At 54.0% G+C, this 19,310-nt stretch overlaps 1 protein-coding gene across 2 annotated transcripts in view; it reads left to right on the forward strand.

The window, feature by feature from the left end:
• PEMT (phosphatidylethanolamine N-methyltransferase) overlaps window positions 1-19,310 on the forward strand; it is an 86,921-nt gene that overhangs the window by 22,825 nt on the left and 44,786 nt on the right. For both annotated transcript variants that reach the window (XM_004712952.2, XM_045293520.1), the window contains one exon: window positions 2,990-3,097. In XM_004712952.2, coding sequence (XP_004713009.1) covers window positions 3,005-3,097 — 93 coding nt within the window. In that variant the 5' untranslated portion in view covers window positions 2,990-3,004. Of the gene's footprint in view, window positions 1-2,989; window positions 3,098-19,310 lie in introns of those variants that run through there.

The raw sequence follows: 19,310 nt of genomic DNA on the forward strand, positions 1-19,310 counted from the left end.
GGCAGCTGCACCCGATGCAACCATCACAAAACAAGAGACCCGAGAACTAGAAAGGCGAGGCTTCACCACCCATTTATCCCTCCGCCTTTCAACCAGACCCACATGTGATTATCGGCCAGGCTGGCACAATTAACTAACTCAGCATCTTAGGGCTGTTTTCACAAAATACCATAAGTGGATGGTTTTAAGGAACAGAAATTAATTTTTGCACAATTCAGGAGGCCAGAAATTTAAATTTGGAGGTTGCTGGCTGTAGGGGGAGGCGTGTGTGTGTGTGTGTGTGTGTGTGTGTGTGTGTGTACGTTTTCTGTGGCTTCTCCTGACATCTGTTCTTTGTCCATTCTGGTCTTCCTATAACTCAGAAGACTTAGAGCCCACCTGCTTGGATATGACCTATTTAATATGACAAAAAACCCAGCTTCAAATCAGACACATTTACAGGTGTGTGGGCCAGGATTTCAGTTCATATTTTGGGTAGGGAGGACACAATTCAATCTATCACTCTAGGCCTCTGTTCTAAGACTTGGCCATCTGCTGGACTGTGCTTTTGGGCCTCTTGAAAGGTTCTGGTCTTTGCCCTTGAGAAATCCAAGGGACAACTAGTAGAGGAGGCCCACACATGGGAGCAGCATGCCTGGCCATGGTGAAGAATGTCCACAATAGTCTGTTACCCAGCCATGCTGTCTGGATGAGCACACCGGCAGGCTGAGGAAGACACACAGGGCAAAAGTTGATCGAACTGCACTCCCTGTCCAGGAGGAAGAGTGTACCCAGGTGTGGGCAGAGTCCTTGACTTCCTCCCCAGGTGCTGCAGTTGCCAGCTGGGTGACCGAGCTACCCCATCTCCAAAGTGAGAGACGGCACTGTTGGAAATAGCGTATTATAGTTACAAATGGAACCCTGCACCCCACCAAAGCAGACACGTTGGGGAAGCCAGAACCCTGTGGGCTTGTACTTAGATTCTTAGAATCTAACGCTTTCTTTTTGAATTGTATCTAGAGACACCACCTGCTGGGTGCTCAGCCCTTGTTAAAGTGAAAAACAGAAAGGTCCAGAGACCATTCATGCAAACGTTCGGAGTGCTCTGGACCCCCCACCCCATCTTTTCTCCTGAAAGAAACCAAACTTGGATGTTTCGGTTGTTCTTTCCTCTTGTCTCTAGAGCAGTGGCTCTCAGTGGAAGTTGCCCCTCCCCTCCCCAGGGATATTTGGCAATATCTGGAGCTGTTTGGGTTATATAACACAGACATTGCTGTTGCTCACTATCCTACAATGCACCGGATACCAAAGGTGCTAACCATGCTGAGTGAGCAGCCCTGCTCTAGAGGCAGCTAAACTGCCTGCTAGTGAGTCAATCCCAGGGGCTATTGAGTAGCTCCTGCAGGACAGAATAGAACTTCCCCTGTGGGTCTCTGAGACGATATCTTTACGGGGGCAGAAAGCCTCATCTTACTCCTACGACTGGTGGTTTTGAACTGCACACCTTTCAGTTAGTATCCCAGTACATAGCCCGCTGCACCACTAGGACCCTTCTCGAGGCAGCAGGTGTCATGCCCTTGGTAGATCTCAATGCTGGCCGGTCACACGTAGAAGGAAGATTCAGTCTTGTAGTATGCATTACTGGGCCTTGGTGACACCGTGGGTTAGGCAGTAGGCTGCTCACTGCAAAGTTGGTGGGTCCGCCCATCAGCCAAGGGAGGAAGATGAGACTTGCTGCTCCTTACAGATCGAGTCTTGCCCCCCAGGAACAATAATGGGAGTAGCGGTACCATGAGTGTAGGGGGAAGAAAGGGGGAACCAATTGCCATGATTGACAGATAACCCCCCCACACACACACATACACACACCCAGGGTGACAACAGAAATGGGTGAATGGAGACAGCGGATGGTGTAAGATATGAAAATAATAATAATTTATAATTTATCAAGGGTTCATGAGAAGGGGTAAGAGAGTTGGGAAAGGAGGGAAAAATGAGGAGCTGATACAAAGGGCTCAAATAGAAAGAAAATGTTTTGAAAAGGATGATGGCAACATACGTACAAATGTTCTTGACACAATGGATGCATGGATTGTTATAAGAGCCCCCAGTAAAATGATTTTTAAAAATAAAAAAGATTTAGTCTTGGCAATCCTACCCAGGGCTGCTATGAGTTGAAACTGACCCCATTGCAGTGGTTTGAATTAGGAGTTGTGTGTTGTTCTCTAAACTTCCAGGCACTCGGCAGCCTGCTTTCTTCACTCGACAATGGTGTGTTTGAGAACATTATAATGATGCTTGTAGATCTAGTTCATTTATTTTAATTGGGAATAGGCCACGTTTGATAATCCATTCTGTGACTGATGGTCACCACAGTCATTTCTGACTATTTCTAACCTTTTCTGTTGCAAGCAGTGTTGTGGATATGTTTGCAAGCACTCCTGACACGTGGGCAGACACTGGGAGTGGCTTTGCTGGGTGTGGGGAGCTCCTGTTCACAGTTCCTCTGGCCACTGCCCAGCCCTCGACAGCACCACGTGTTGCCCGCTGGACGTTTGGGAGAGAGGGAATGGTGATAGAACGTACCTTGCTATCGCTTTGTTTTTATCTGCTTGCTATCAAGACCGAACCTTTCTCCGGACACTTGAGTTTCCTCAGGGACCTGTCACCCTCAGCCCTGGTGTGTGTGACCCCTGCATACTGTGCCCACGTGTTGGCCCCCACGTCTGGTGACACTGCTCTCAGCCTGCTGGATCCGGTCTCCTTGTCTAGCATGCATGCCCACTGTCCCTCTGTGTCCTTCGACAGGTCGACACAGATGATTAAATTTCAGCTTCTTATCTTCAGTTTTATGAGATTACACTGTGGTAGCCTTTACTGGACTTGAGTGTTCCCAAGCCTCCACATGTTCCCAGAGGGCAACTTTGTTTCTGAGTTGTGGGGACCTGCCCCTCTCGGGTGGGCAGCGCGCTGGGCGGGCTTCCCACTGATGCTGGCTCTGTCCCTGCAGGCAGACTTCTACGTTATGGCCTGGCTGCTGGGCTACGTGAACCCCTTGGATCCCAGCTTTGTGGCTGCAGTCCTAGCCATCGCCTTCAACCCGCTCTTCTGGAATGTGGTAAGTGTCAGTTCCCGGTACTCACTGTGCCAGCCTGGCGCTCTGTGCCCGGAAGTTTGCCCCTCGCGTGGTCAGACGGCTGCTCCTGCTCTTCTCCTTGTCTGTCTCTGCCGAGTGTGGCGGCCTCCTGCGCGCCCAGGGTTGAGCAGTGGCGGGGCCTGGCCCCCTCGAAGTCCTCTGATTGGGAGCCCCGTTACGTCGCCTCAGATATACCTGCACACCCTCGGCATTGAGTGGTTGACATAGTCCAGGTGCTCAGTGGTCTCACATTGCACGGGGGCCTGCAGGAGGCCTACCCCGAACCTGTCCATAGTGACTTTAACTATATTCTTATCTAAGGGACGAGATCTCCTCCCCTCTCGGCTGATACTCGCAGGAGAGAACCGTGTTCTTGTGAATCCCTCCCCTGCCCATGGATCCATCAGCATTTTTGTTTCCCTCAAATACAGTTTCTTGCAAGAAGAGTCTTTGCCCCCCCCCACCCACCCCCACCTACTGAGGTGAGTTATAGCAGAATAAGCCGGCTCTGGTGGCCATTTGTAAAGAAGAGGGTACACAGATGGCTTCCAGCTAGACCCTGGGGTGAACACTCCCCGCCACCCCCCACAGGACCCAAGCTTGGTGGGTCTAGGGAAGCTGTGTGGAAACAACTAAGCAGAACTCCATTCCATCCAGTTACCACCCTGGATGGTGGGTCACAGCATCAAATGTGACTTGGGCTCGGCCCTGGGGTGCAGGGACCAAGCTGCACTCTCGCCCTCCGGTCGTCTGGAGGGGACTTGGAAGAGAAGGCTCTCAGAGGGCAGTGCTGTTCTGTTTCCATGTAGAGTCCTTAGCTTGGGAGACAGGACAGGCCCCCGTCTTTTTCTCTTCTTCTCTAAGACCGGGTTTGTAAGGGAGGGGTTATGATGGTGGGTGGGGGCCAGGGGCGTCAGCTGCTTCCCTCACAGGCTCGTGTTCCATGAGTGGTCCCACCTGAGCTGAACACGATGAACCTGCCGCATGACTGCTTGCCAGCCAAGGAGGCCAAAGAACAGGCTACCGCCGACCTGCCAGGGAGTGAGTGGGTGGGAGGAGACCGGCCGAGTGGAGCCTGAGGTTGAGATGCTGGCGGACTCCTTGTCCGCCTGGACGTGGAACTGAGGCTGCTGGGTTAGGCTGGAGAAGTTTGAGAGGGAGCTCCTTGCAGGCTGCTCTTCAGCGTCTCTGCTCCGCAGAAGCCCAGGCTCCCTCTGGGCTGTGGGAACCTCCTCCCTCAGCCACATGCTCTGCGTGCTGACTGGCCCCCCTTGCTTCTCAAAAAAAAGAAGTAAAAGAAACCACACTCATTGCCTTGGAGTCGACCCTGACTCGGGGACCCTGCAGGACACAGTGGGACTGCCCCTGTGGGGTTCTGAGAACTCACCTTTCTCCCTGGAGCGGCTGGTGGTTTTGAACTGCTGACCTCGAGATTAGCAGCCCAGCTCATAACCACTCTTACCACCTCTCAGACCCTCCCCCCCATGCCCCTCTAAAAAACAACCAGACAAACCTAGTACCTGATTCTGACTCTGATTCCTAGTGTGCGGAGTAGAAATGCCTGCAGGGTTTCTGAGGCTGTAATCTAAAGGAAGCAAGTGGCCACAGCTCTCTCTGGGGGAGGGGCTGGTTAACTGCTGAGTGCTTAATTGCTGCATCACCAGCCTCCTTTCTCCTCACACGTGGGCCTCCCTAGTTGAGCTTCCGTGCCCCCAGGGAGAGCCAGGCCGGTCAGCTGCCCTCCCACCCACAGACCTGCTCTCCTGTCCTTCTTACCCCCAGGTCCCCGTGTGCTTTCCTCCTGTTCCACCCCTCCCACGCCTCTGGCTGGTAGGGTCCTCAACCCCTCTGGTAAAGCAGGTGTTTGGTCAGATGCCCCCAAAGATGCCCACACCCTAATTGCTGGGACATGTGATGGCAACCTCATGTGGCAAGAAGGGATCTTTGCAGGTGTGATTTAGTGTGGTATGTGTCTGGGTGTAGAGTGTGTATGGTGCCCTGCCCCCAGAGGTCTCAGTGTCCCCCCCACACCACCCAGTGATTATGCACAACACAAGATAATGATGTCTTTTTGCAAAATTACTGTAAAATCACGCTTTGGTCCACAGACTCCTGGACAGTGTGTGGTTGGGAGACGGGCTGTGCTGCTTCTAAGTTGCTTTTAGTCATAAGCTTTTGAGTTGCCTCATTTTCGGAAACAACAAAACCAAACCAGTTCACTGGCACAGTGTGGGCATTGGGGGAGAGTGCGAGCTCCCCAGAGCTGTGTCAGCCTGAGCAAAGGTCCAGCCACCATGGTGGTTTCGTGGCCTCTGCTGCTGGGGAAGATGTATGTGTGTGGTGGCCAAGGGGTGGCGGGAGAAACTGGTTTAAAATGCACGTGCGCATGCACACCCACACACTCACGCACCCCACTCCATCCCTAACTGGCTCTGGGGTATTAATGTCCACTGTTCCTCTGAAGTGGGCCCCCATGGGGCTGAGAGAGGCTCCCTGGCTGAGACTTAAGATAGCCCTCCTTGGAGGGGAGGGTCTGATTCTGGTGTGTTCTGAGGTCAGGCAGGGTCAACAGGAATTGGAAGGAAGGTGAGGATAAGGGAAGGGCTCCTCAGTGGCCTAGGAGCTGAGTGACCACGGGAGCTGGGGGACGTCTGAAGGAGGAAGAGCGCAGTCTGTCCAGGTGAGTGTTGACAGGTCTGAGACATGTGGGGTGAAGCCAGGCCAACAACCAGGCCCAGAACTGAGCCTGCCTTCCTGTCGATACAGCCCGTAGAACCGTGTCTCACAGCACTGGGCTCGCCACCCTGCCCCCTTCCTCCAGACCCCTCAGCTCCCAGAGAGAGGCTCCCCACCACCCAGTTCCAGCTGGGGACATTCACTAGCCCTTGTCTGTGGGACGGTCCTTGGGTCAGCATGTACGGTACTGGCCCCTGCCCAAGACGACATGGTGGCTCACTGGTTCTGTGCTTGGCTGTGAGACTGTAAGGTCCCTGGTTCTGACCCATGCTTCCGTAAGACTGACAGCCGTGGAAACCCGTGGGACAGCTCCACTCTCTTCTCCAGGGCCGCACAGTCAGAAGTGACTTGGTAGCAGTGGGTTGGGTTTGGGGTTTGAAACTGCACCAAGTCTGTTTTCTTTCTGCTAGCCCTTATGGCTCCTTTTCCTCCCAGGCGCCAGGAGCCCCATGTGCCAGGTGTGGGGTGAATATGTGCCTGGTGCTCCTCTGCGCCATGGTTAGTGTCCTGTTCATTTGTGGCCAGGACTCTGGAGGGAGGTGCCAAGGTGCTGCCGACACAATAAGTCGCTGGCCTGGCAGCACCTGCAGTGCCCCGACTGTTGGCTTTACTGGGGTATCTCCAGGGGCCTTGGCGGCATAGTGGGTACGCATCAGGCTGCTACGTAGCAGTTCAAAATGACCAGCTGCTGTGACGGAGAAAGACGAGGCTTTCTGCTCCTGTGGAGTTCCAGTCTCAGAATCCCACAGGGGCAGTTCTACCCTGTCCTATAGGGTCACTATGAGTTAGAGTTGGCTCGTGGGCAGTGGTTTTCTGAGGGGCCTTTCAGGCCCTGTATATACTCTTTATCCAGAAGGAAACTCTCTTATGTCCCCCTTCCCTGTCACCTCCCTCAGATGACCATTGCCTGAGTCCAGGGCCAACTTGCTGCCTGCCTGCCTGCCTCCCTCTCCCCTGAGGCACTGGCCCACTTCTGCCACCTCCTGCACCCCCCACTTTCCAGTTCAGGCTGCCCAGGGAGCTGCCACAGGCCCCACACTCTGTTCTCTTAGTGGTTTTCTGTCTTCTGGGACAGACTGCTGGTTCATATGGTCTGCTAGTACCCTCCCTCTCCCACTTGTACCCATCCCACTCTGGGCCTCAGTCACCCGGAGAGCTTATCTGTGCCCTCATACAGGGCACCCCAGACCTGGTCAGGTCAGCCCTGCAGGTCATTGTCCTTGCTTCCCACAACCTCCTGTGCCCTGCTGTGCCCACGAGGTTGACATTTGGTTGGCACCCTCCTGCTGAGGGGATCTGTGCACAGCAGCTCCTCTGGCTGCAGTGTGGCTTCTGCCCACCAGGGGTCAGTAGCATCCTCACAGTTGAGGCCGTCTAGCTGGTACGTAGCCACAGCGAGGACTGAGAACTGCCGGTCTGAGTGCAGCAGCCTGCTTCAGGCCTCCTCTGAGCTCTGGGCCCTGCCTACACACGCCTCAGTACCAGCTCCTCTGTCTAGTCAAATGGGCCAGGCCCGCTCACCCTGTGTCCTGTGCACCAAGGCAGGAGCGAGAGGACAGAGGACAGAGAGCCCTCACTCTGAGTCCTCACTGCTGGCAGCTTCTTGCCCGGCGGCCTGGGTTACTGTACTCATTGGCTTTGCGCTGCCTCATGGGTTACAAAAGTAGATGCTTCCCATACTTGGGTTCCTAACTCTTGAAGACCATTTCTCAGAAGCAGATGGAGACCTGCCAGCTTGTTTGAACATCATGACAGACTTGGTTGGCTTGGAGAGAGGGACTGACCATCTTGTATTGCTCACCCTGGGACACTTCTGATCGTTCTGCGGGGACACAGGTGTGAAGGGGGCCAGGACCCCGTCTGAGCTCCACCCTCAGTGAAGTCACACCTTCTCTCTCACAGCGTGCTGCAACCCTGGCTTCTATCAGCTCTGGCTTCTGTGCCCTGGCTTGAGCGGTTTCTTCTGCTTGATCTTGCCCCTTCGTCCCAGGGTGCCAGCCCCTTCTCTCCCAGGTCCTCCCTGCAGCATCCCCTCTCCTCTGCTGCCCACAGCTCAGGCGGGGGCCTCTCTGTGGGAGCAGTTACCGTGGTGCCTGGGCAGCTTTGTCATGGGGGGAGACTTGGAGTAAGTGTGTTTGCAGAAGCAGTTGCTGACAGATACCCCACCCCTGTCAGTCACATGGCCAAGGCCTTCCAGTCAGGGGCCTTCCTGCATCCAGGGCAGTTCTGGGGGAGGAGGCCCTCTTGACTTCCTTGGTTTTACCCCTGAAAGCCCTGCACATCTGGGAAGAGCTATCATTCACTTTACACTGGGAAGAGTGTGGGCCCTGGTCGGCCCAGGGACCCTGTGGCATGGCCTGGAGGCAGCCCTGGCTGCAGGACAACAGGTGGTACTGTGGGCACAGAGAGGAGTGTGGCCAGCCTGCTAGGCCTGCTGCACTAGCCCCTGCAGGAAAGCCCTCCCCCAGTCGCACTGCCGTCAAGTGGACTCTGACTCAGCAGCCCAGTAAGACAGCAGAGTGCTGCCCGAGCGTTTCCAAGACTGCAAATCTTTATGCGAGCAGTACGCCTCGTCCTCCCCTCCAGAGGAGCAGCTGGTGGTTTCAAACTTAGGACCGTGCGGTGAGCAGACCAACATGTAGCCCCTGTGCCACCAAGGCTCCCAGGAAACCTCTAGCGGTGCCCATTCTGTGCCTGTGGAAGCATGCTGAGTAAGGAGGCCAACTGAAAGTGGCTCTGCCTCTCATTCCTTCTCAGGCCTGTTTCTCTGGTGGAGGGAGGTTGTCCCACTGACCTCTGAGTATTATGGGTGCTCACTCTGTGTGGCCCTGTGATCTTGGGGAGGGTATGTTCTACCTGCCTGGATACCAGGCTGGACATCGGGTGAACGAAACAGCAAGACCGAGGCCTCTGAAGGGTCCATATGCAGGTGGTAGATGAAGAGACCCAGGCAAGGGGCCTTTGGATCAGGTGTGAAGGTGGCGTAGGTTTTTCAAGGCAGTGGGCCTGCTTGGGCAGGGTGGGCTCAGGGGCTCTTCTCAGTGGACTCTGGGATGGGTGTGACCAGGAGTGCAGAAGACCCAAGAAGACAGACGTGTACGTAGGGGAGAAGGTGGATGGGTGGGTCCAGGCCCCATGGAGCCCAGGGTCAGCTGGCGGTGGGCCTTAGGCCTGCATGGGCACTGGGCTGTAAGCCAGGCTCTCACAGCCCCTCACTCTGGCTAGAACTTTGGCTTTCTGGTTGTGCCTGTGTATCCACTGGGCTGCCAGCCCAAGTTTTGGGCCCAGAAAACAACCTCCGACCAGCACCTGCCTGGTGTTTGCGGGAATCTGGGCTGAGCGGAAGAGCCCGGGCACAGGCTAGGCTTTTATCTGAGCAGAGCCAGCTGGCACTGGAGGTGGACTGAGGCCTAGTGTGTCCCCGATCCTTGAGCAGGTTGCCTCATCTTGGGTCTGAAAATGCAGCCTGTGTCCTGCTTTTTTTTTTTTTTAAACAGCTTGGCTGGCTGAAAGGTTACCTAGGACAAAGTGGATGGCGGGTGTGGGAAACAGGAGGCAGCCCGGGTGGTAACTTGCTCCCAGGAGCAGCAGCTGTGGAAGCTTCCAGTGCCTGTGTCTTCCATCTGTTTCTCTTGAGGCCAAGTTCTTTCAGAAGTATTTGAACTAGTCCAGAAACTCATGCTCGGGACATTTCCATGATTTAGGGCCCTGTGTTCATGCTACCGACCCCTTCTGTTCTCTAGGAGTGATGGGTGAGCCTGGGCCCAACAGTGGGTGGTAGGTCTCCAAGATCACCAGCTGTCCCTGTGTGATAGGTCGGTTTATTGTGCCAACCTGGCCAATGAACACATGTGGGATTAATTGAAGGGCAGAGAGATAAATGGCTAGGCGAGCCTCACCTTTCTTGTCTCTTGCTCTTTGATGATTGGACCAGTGTGCGGCTGCCTTAGCTGGTTTTCTGCCTCAACTTGTGAGCTACACTACCTGTGGGACACCCAGCCCGTGGACTGTGTCACTGTAATTTGAGGTTCCTTCAAGACCTGCTTCTCCACACTGCTGGAGTATACATTGCTTGAGCTGGGGACTGTTGGACCTGCCTTGCTGTTTGCTGCCTGCGGCCAGATTGCCTGAATTGCTCTCTACAGGATTCAGCTGTCTGCTTCCTTGGCTTGTACCCAGTGGCCCTCAAGACTTGAAGGACTACCAGTGTATTAGCTGTCTCATGGAAGTGAATTAGGTGTTTATTTCTTATGTTGTGTATATCTATCTATATAAATATATATAAAATCATACCCTTCCTCGCCTCTGTATCCAGCCTTAATGGTTGCCCAGAAGGTAGCCCTGTTCAACCCCTCATCCTCCCTGCTCCCTCCTTCCCTTCCAGCTGAGGGTAGGGTGGAGGATGGCCAGGTGCTGCCCTGCCCACGGTCATGGTAGGGTGTGAAGACAGTGCTCTGAGGCACGCACTCCGGTTGTCTATTCAGGAGGGTGGTAGGCAGGTCCAGGAGCCTTACAGTCCAGCCCAGCCCAATCCAGAGCCGAGGTTGAAGCAGAGAAGGATGGTGAACTTGGAGGAAAGTGGGTGTGCCTGGAGGTCAGAGGTCAGACCAGGGCTGGAGCCTCTGATGGTCCCCAACAAGAGTTTTTAAAACTAGGCACAGTTGTTTGGTTGGCTCTGCATGTATACAGACCCAGAGGGGACACAGGCAACCATAGCTAGCCACTCTGTGGCATGGCAGACCCTTGCTGCTGTTCCACCCACACTGTCATCCCTTGTTTTCAAAGGTGCTCAGCTCGTGCACAGTCCACAGAGTCCTGGTTTGAACTGCTGGTAGCACAACCATGAGGCACTTGGTAGGGGGGTGCCAGCAGTGATTTGGCTTGGTCCCGCTGGCTCTTTTGGATCAGTGTCCTCTTTTCCTGAGGCTGTGAGGAGCACGGTGGACAAGGACCAGGCTAAGTGAGTCTGAACTCTGTCTGAAGGACAGGAGCTCATGGGCACTGTAGACCTCTTGCTCTTGCAAGCAGTTTGCCACGTGTTCACGTCCTACTACTGCTCCTGACTTGCCCTCTCCCGCTCCCTCTGCTGCTCCAGGGTACTCTCCCATCAGTTCCCACTCGCAGGGAGCAACCCTGTTGTTCAACAGAACGGAGCCCGGCCCGGCCCGGCCCTGCACTGCCCTCACAGCTGTGCTTCTGTTTGAGCCTCTTGTTGCAGCCCCTCCGCCAGTCCGTCTTGTTGAGCATCTTCCTCTTTTTCACCTTGCCAAGCATGATGCCCTTGTCCTGGGGCTGGTCTCTCTGGAGGCATGTTCCAGGGACGCAAGGTGAAGTGTCAGCATCCTTGACTCTGCCTGTTACTTCTTCCAGACAGAGTTGTTTGTCCTTTTGGCAGTCCGTGCTGCTTTCAGTAGTCTTTGCCAAGGCTGCCATTCAAGTGCCTGGATTCTTCTTCCATCCTCCGTAGTCACGATCCAGCTTTCCGATGCATGTGAGTCCACTGAAAATCGCTTGGGTCAGGTGCGTGCTGGCCCTCTAACATCCTTGCTTTCCAACACTTGAGAGAGAGCTTGTGCAGCAGATTTACCCAGTGCAGTGCATCCTTTTATCTTTTGACTGCTGCTTCCGTGGACATGGGTTGTTGATCCAAGCAAGATGAATCCTTGACAACTTCAATCTCCATTCATCATGATATCGCTTCTTAATTCAACTGTGAGGATTCTGGTTTTCTTTACAGTGAGTTGTAAAAAAGGCTGCAGCCCTTGATCTTCATCAGCAAATGCTCACTTTCTGCAAGCAGGGTTGTGTCATGTGCATATCTGAGATTGTTAATAAGCCTTCCTCCAACCCTGCGGCCACATTCTTCATGTAATCCAGCTTCTCTGATGATTTGCTCAGCATGCAGATTGATTAAGTATGGGGAGAGGATACAACCCTGACACACCTTTCTTGATTTTAGCCCATGCAATATTCCCTTGTAGTAATAATTATTGCCGTCCTAGTGTGAGTGATATGATGTCTCATTGTGGTTTAGAAGATGCTGAACACCTTTCCATGTTTATTGGGTATTTGATTTTCTTCTTTGAAGTGTCTGTGTATATCCTGGCTCTCATTTTTGAGTATGTTACTTTTCTTTTTGTTAAGCTGTAGAAGTCATATATACTCTTTAGCTAGCAGGCCCTTATTAGGGAGAGCCCTGGTGGTGTAGTCTCATGGCCACCCTAGAGGACATAATAGAACTGCCCCTGTGGGTTTCCGAGACTGTAACTCTTTACAAGAGTAGAAAGCCTCATCTTTACCCCAAGGAGCTGCTAGTGGTTGTGAATTGCCAACCTCATGATTAGCAGCCCAAAGCATAACTCACTATGGAGTCAGAAATGACTCCATGGCAGGGTGTTAGCTTTTTGGTTTTGGTGGCTCAGTAGTTATGCGTTCACCTGGGCACTGTTGGGAACACATTGTCCATTATAGAGCCTTAGCCCCAGGAACCATGCTGGGGGTGGGGTGGGGATTCAAAGGAGATGGGGATTCAAAGCCAAGGGCATACTATAAGTGCTGTGTCCTCTTCCCCCACCAGGGAAGGAGACAAAATCCTCAGCTAGCACCCTTCTGACTTAATATGATGAGAGGTCTGGAAGAGGCGGTCTCTGGAGGGAGGAGGCTTTAGAGCTGAGCCAGCTCCACAAATGACCCACCTGTGAGATTGTAGAGTGTGGTTGACCAGTGGAGCCCCTCCCAGCTGGCCCTGCTGATCCGGGTTTCCTATTAGGCCCGTGTAGCCTCAGCCCACCTTGTCTGGTTTGGGCCTGCCTCTCCCATGGTTCCCAGAAATGTGGCTGCCTGCTGCTGCACTCAGCCCTCGAACCCCAGAGCACTTCCACCCTGAAGCAGGAACTGGTGGTGGTGTGTGTGTACACACAAAGACCTAGTGGGCAGCTGGGGCCGAGGCAGGAGCCTCCCAGCATCCTTCTTTGCACACTGAGTGGCTAACTGCCTCTGTGTACAGGTGTGCTGATGAGAAAGGAACTACCCCGTTTCCCCGAAAATAAGACAGTGTCTTATATTAATTTTTGCTCCCAAAGATGGCGCCAGGTCTTATTTTCAGGGGATGTCTTATTTTTCCATGAAGAAGAATACGGTACACATTTATTGTTTTATTAAAAGAGATCTCGCACTTCCTGTCTGTTCCGGCTGAGCTGTGGCCAACAGTGAGCTGTGCGGCAGCGCCCGCTGCTATGGTCCAGAGTCCAGAGTTACGGTGGTTTCTGGGAGGTCTTATTTTCGGGGGGATGCCTTATAGTTCAGCGAGAGACAAAACAGTAAGTAGGTCTTATTTTCGGAGGTGTCTTACTTTCAGGGGAACAGGGTAGGTGTTGGAAGCACCTAGGGCTGAGATTGGCCTGCATGACCCCAGCTGCCACCCCCAGTGAGGTCTCTGTCAGCTGCTCCCACAGTCCTCATTGCCTGCGGTGCTCCCAGCCCCTCTCTGGTCGCAGGCCAGCTAGTCTCCTCTTGAGCAGCCCAGACCCCTGGGCAGGAGCAGGGGGCTGGGCAGTCCCTCCCTGAATCTGCTGTATGGATCCCCACCCCGGTACACGTGCTCTAGAGGGGCCCAGAAGCCTGACCTGCAGTGCTTTCTAGATTTGCTGTTGATGGCGCAGAGCTGGAGGGCCAGGTTCTACTGGTGAACATTCCTGGGAAAGGCCTGGGAGGTGGTGGAGATGGTGAGAAGGGGGGTCCTGTCATGCCTGAGTGCACCTGGTCGGAAGGAGCACAGAGCTGGGCACCCCAAGGAGTGGGCAGAGCGGGAGCATGGTTACACTTGCTTGGTCCCTGGAGAGCAGGTCCCAGCAGCAGTTGATGTGCAGAACAAGTGATTGCACACCTTTGTGTGACCCTTCCTCCCTCCCTGCCATCGAGACCAACCTGACTCAGAGGGACCCTTCAGGACAGGCAGGTAGAACGGCCCCTGTGGATTTCCCAGCTGTCACTCTTTATGGGAGTAGACAGCCTCGTCTTTATCTCATGGGACAGCTGGTGGTTTTGTACTGCTGACCTTCGGTTAGCAGCCCAGTCAGTGTGTAACCACTGTATCACCAGGGCCCCTGGGCTCCTCCCTGGGAGCAGGGAAATACGGATGACCCACATTCCTGCAGCCAGACCAGGAACAAGGATGGGGCAACCTCCCAGGATGAAGCTGGTCTGAGGACGGGGGTGGGGGTGGGGGTGGGGCTAAAAGATGGGTCTGGTGGAGACTCCTGTAGGGCCTGGAGGGTTCCCAAGGGCGATTGGAGTCCTGACAGCATGTTCCTTGGACCAGAACCTGACTTTCTGACCTGGTTGAGGCTGGGTAATGACATTAACCCCTTTGGTCCAGAGGACACAGTGTGTGGGGACACCAAAGCCCTTCTAATCCCCTGGCTGCCAAGCACTTTCACACCTCAACACCAGCCTGCAGAAAGAGAGGGACGGTGATGCTTGTTCCCAAGAGAAAGGCTGGGATTGGAGTAGCTGAATGTGGTAAGTGGGGGCTGGGAGTGAGACCCTGTACTGCCATCTGCTTGGTGGGAGCCCTTCAGCATCCCTCCCGTGTGGGTGCGTGTGGGGTGGGGGCAGAAAGTTCACAAGAATGGTCCCTCCAGCACAAATTTGACACCTGTTATCGCTGAGACCCTCCCTTCCCCCAGGTGTAAGATCCAGTTGCCTAATTTTAGACCTCGAGTCTCCATGTCAAAATGACAGCAGTATAATTAAATAATAAAACAAGTGGGGGGCAGTAGGGGGCGGCTGCGAAGAACTGAACGGAAACATCACAGCAGTAACTGAACCCCATCACTTGTTGGAGCCATCTTGCCACATTTCTGCCCCAGCTGCAGTAGGAGCAGCCCCCTCCTCTTCCGGGCACGGGGTCTCAGACTCACTGCACAGGAGGACCAGCGCTTTCCTCACCGGGCGGGCAGTCACCACCGGGGACCCTGAAAGGAATGGGAAGGGGATGTGGTCATCCGGTGGGACAAGGTCCTCATCTTTATCGGCTGCCAGAAAAGAATTCAGTCATTGTTTTGGGAGGGACCGGTTTTGCACAATTGGATTTTTCAGATAAATAGCCCAAGTTATTTTTGTTCTTCCTTAAAAAACAAGCAAACAAACAAACAAAAAAAACCCTTTAGTTTTTAGATGAGCTTCCCATACCCCAAACCCAACTCACTGCCATCAAGTTGGTTCCAACTCCTATTGCCCTGTAGTTCAGTGGAACCAGTGGGCTTCCGGGACGGTGCATCTTCACAGGAGTAGAAAGCCTCATCTTTCTCCCCTAGAGCAGTTGATGGTTTTGAACTGCTGAACTTGCGCCTTACAACGTGTGAACACTGCCCTCCACCAGGGCTCCAGAGGGCTTTCCAAGAAAGCTCAAACTCATTGCCGTCAAGTCAATTCGGACTCGTGGTGACTCTATAGGACAGGGTAGAACGGCCCCTGTGGGTTTCCCAGACTGTCACTCTTTATGGGAGTAGACAGCCTCATCTTACTCCTGTGGAGCGGCTGGTGGTTGTGAACTGCTGGCCTTAAGGTTAGCAGCTCAACACACAATCACTAGCCACGAGGGCCCCTACAGGAGCTTTATGGGCACAGTCTATGCAGAAAGAACAGTTTCTCTGTACCCCCCTTCTCTGCTACATTTGTTACAGTCGAAAAGCCAGTGTTGATACCGTTACCAACTGAAGCACTCAGGCTAGGCTGTGTCTTGGTTTTGACAAGTGCATGATGCCAGGTGCCCTTTAAACATGTTTATTGAAGAAGAAACAAACCATAAGCCAGCTGGCTTCCCCACTCAGGGTGGCCTGTGCGAGTCAGTGGTGTGCTCCTTGGAGTCTGCAGGGGCTGTGCTCTTTTGGAAGTAGACTGCCAGGCCTTTCTTCTGAGGCACTTCTGGGTGGACTCCGCAGACTGCTGATCTGCCCTTGTGCGAGATGGAGTAGGATCTACTTCTGGTTCTGGGCCAGAGGCAGACCAGGTGTGACGGTGGCAGAGATCAGCCCTGTGGTGAGCGTGTCTGAAAGGCACAAGCCCGTGTCCTGACCCAGAGCAGCCCACTGTGGTGGGTGCGCAGGATGACGCTGAGTACCATGGAGACCCTAAGTTCTCCCCCTGCTGCAGAAGTTGCGGAGAATAATTCCACAGAGACTGAACCACGGCAGGCTGGCCTGCAGCAGCTAACAGGATTGGGCTGTTCTGTCTCATGTTCCCCCTTTAAGCCACGGAAGTCCCTGTCCTTGAAGGACCATGGGAAATGTTCCAGCGGGGACCAGTTAGCACAGAACGTGGTATTTTGAACTCCGGCTGTGCCCAGCGACACGCTGTCCCGGCCCTGCTGTCGTGAGCCCCCTTGGGAGCAGTCGCACTCCGCTGCGAGGCGGGTTGGGTTTCAGGCAGGAGTGGGCCTTTGTATTTTCCTCCCAGCTTTTTCGCTGGTGTCGCTCCTTCCCCCCCTTTCCACTGCCCCTGCCTGGACTGCTGGCCTTGGGGACACAGCTGGCCCCTGAGGGACACAGCCCGGGCAAAACAAACAGAGAACATACTCACTGCCCATGCCGACTCATAGCAACCATATAGGGCAGCGTAGAACTGCCCGTGAGTTCCCAAAAGTGTAACACTTTACGGAGTAGAAAGCCTCGCCTTTCTCCCGAGGACCAGCTGGTGGTTTTGAACTGCTGGATTCATAACCACGACATCACCGGGGCTGCCCTCAGCTGGGGCAGAGGGGAAAAATTAAGCCTAGCTTTCAAGATGTGAGCCATTTCTTGGAGAGTGGACAGGTGGCTGGCCCCGTCTCAACCTGCAGGCTGGTCCCCAAGGCCTTCATCCCCTTTTGCCTGAGAGACTTGGGCAGTGCAGGGAGACCCCAGGCCTTAAAGAGGGGGGCTGGGTTCAGCAGTGGCGTAGGGGCTTTGGCACACCTGGGTCCCAGCCCCATGAGAGTCTCATCTGTATATGGAGAATAGTACCATCCTGCCTCCTCTCTGTGCCCACATGGGGATCGGATGGAGCGATGGGTGCCGAGGAGCCTCCCAAAGCCTGGCGGTCATGTACAAGTGAGAGCTGTGCCCACAGTTACCGCTGGCGCTTCCTTCCATGAAAGATGAGCCTGCAGGTACAGGCCCTGTGTCCTCACCTACCATGTCCCTGCTGCTGTTGCTGCTGCTGCGTGCTGTCCTTGGGGATGTTGGTCTCTGAGCCCACCAATCAGCCGGAGGTGGCACCCTGGGAGGTGACAGCATGAGCTTAGAGAGCCAGTGAGGTGACCCCGGGTAGACACCCCCTGGGGTGAGTTGAGTAGGCCTTCTCTGCCAAGTTCCCCTTGTCTAGATTAACTGTGAGGGGACTCAATTAGGCAAAGCACTTTGTTCTACTCAGCCTCGTCCTAAAGAATAACAAGATTAGCTGCGCCTTCTGGTTCAGATGCTGATGTTCAAGGGGCTTGGCTGCCCTGGGGTGACCTAGATGAGTGGCGCCTGGCAGACTTTGGGGCCAGGTTCCTCTCTGGGCAGCCCAGGGGACTTGGGATGGCTGCTGCAGGATGCTCTGGGAACAGACCCCTCCCAGCTCCAGTGAGCTGTGTGTTCCAGGCTAGGTGGCTTCACTCCCGAGCCTCAGGCCCTCACTTGAGAAATGGGCCCACTGGCCTAGGCATTGGAGGCCTTGGGAAACCGTGGCCACTGCCCATTAAGCACCCTTAGGCCAGGTGACCTCCTTCTGCAGGATGAGCCCTAGAATGAGAACCAGCTACCCTGGACCCCATGCTCATTTGGTGAGGATTAGGCTTGCCTGCCTGGGTAGGCACCAGCACCAGTTGTGAGGCAGGTCCATGGGGGCCTGAGCCCATAGCTTCCAGGAGGAGTTGCAGGCAGGCTCCGCCAGTTAATGGGCAGCTGTGAGACTTGAGTGGCCACTCTATTAGATGATGGTGTTATCCCTTTGTGGGAACCCAGGAATTATCTGGAGTCCCTGGGCAGTATGGATAGATGCGTGGCTGCTCATAGAAAGGTTGGAGATTAGTGTGCATCTAGAAGTACCTTGGAAGAAAGGCTAGACCGTCTACTCCCAAAAGATCACAGCCACTGGAAACCCACGGAGCAGCTCCTCCCTTTGCGCCCCAGCCCTGGGCTGCCCCCACCTCCCTCAGCCCCATCACTCTAACCCTGTCCTTTGGTGTCTTTACAGGGCAGCTGTGGGGGAGGGGTTGGTGGTGGTGGTAAATTTTATGAGGGGGCTTCAAAAAAAGTTTGTGAGAAAATGAAATAGATAATGAAATCTTTCCGTGAACTTTTTGAAGTCCCATCATATATGTAGCAAAACATTCTTGCTGTTTTCACATTTTTGGGGTGTGTATAAATTCCTGCTGAGAGTCATATTCATCATGTTGTTTGACCATCTCTGCTGTTCCCAATTCCCCAACACCCTTCACAGAAACTCAGGTGTCCTTTAGGCAATGTGTCTGCCTTTTCTCCTCCCACTGAGGGAGCACTAATGAGCTCCGGTTCATTTGCCTTGTCTTGATGCGTCATAGACCTGGGCCCATTCAATGTTTACCCTTTAAAGAAAACTCAGAAAAATCTCCATTAAGGCAAATCAGATGAAGGTTTACAGTGCTGATCATGGTCAGTGTTTAGCCATTCTCGCCATTGTGACTCAGCGCCTCGATTTGCAGTCCCCTCCATGCTTGAATGCACCTAGAACTGCCTTGGAAGGAAGGCTCACCTCCCTCCCTCCTTACAACGACCCCGGCCACTGAAAACCCCTCAGCAGCTTCTGCCTTTGGGCCCCGTCTGCCGTGTCTCTGCCTGTCCCACTCGTCCCTGTGTATGCCGTGTCTGTTCTGCCCTTTCTGACCTTGCCCTTGGCTGATTGCTGTCTTTTGATCCTGCACGGATGACTATTCTAACAGGAGGCAAGTTCACCTCCAGACCCGGAGAGCAAAGACCATGGTCTTGGGGGACCCAGCAGGTCCTGTGTGTCCAGTCTGTTCCACATTTCTCTACTACTCTAACCACGACCTTCTAGTGTGATCCCCTTCAGAGCAGTTGGTAGTGGTAGCCGGGCCACTAGTTGTCTTTTTGAACATAACTTCTTTTGTTCAGAGGAGCCCTGGTGGTGTAGTGGTTACATGTTGGGCAAGGTCTGCAGTTCAAAACCACTAGCAGCTCCTTGGGAGGATGATGGGGCTTTCCCTTATAGAAGGGTTGTGGGGAGGAGATGAGCCAGTCAGGGTGCAGTGTAGCAACGATGAAACATACAACTTTCCTCTAGTTCTTTAATGCTTCCCCCCCACCCACATCATGATCCCAGTTCAACCTTACAAATCCGGCTAGACCAGAGGATGTACACTGGTACAGATAGGAACTGGAAACACAGGGAATCCAGGACAGATGAACCCCTCAGGACCAGTGCTGAGAGTGGCAAT

Source organism: Echinops telfairi, unplaced genomic scaffold (assembly GCF_000313985.2).
Source record: "Echinops telfairi isolate 266 unplaced genomic scaffold, ASM31398v2 ScPeMD7_2010;HRSCAF=2546, whole genome shotgun sequence".
NCBI lineage: Eukaryota > Metazoa > Chordata > Mammalia > Afrosoricida > Tenrecidae > Echinops > Echinops telfairi.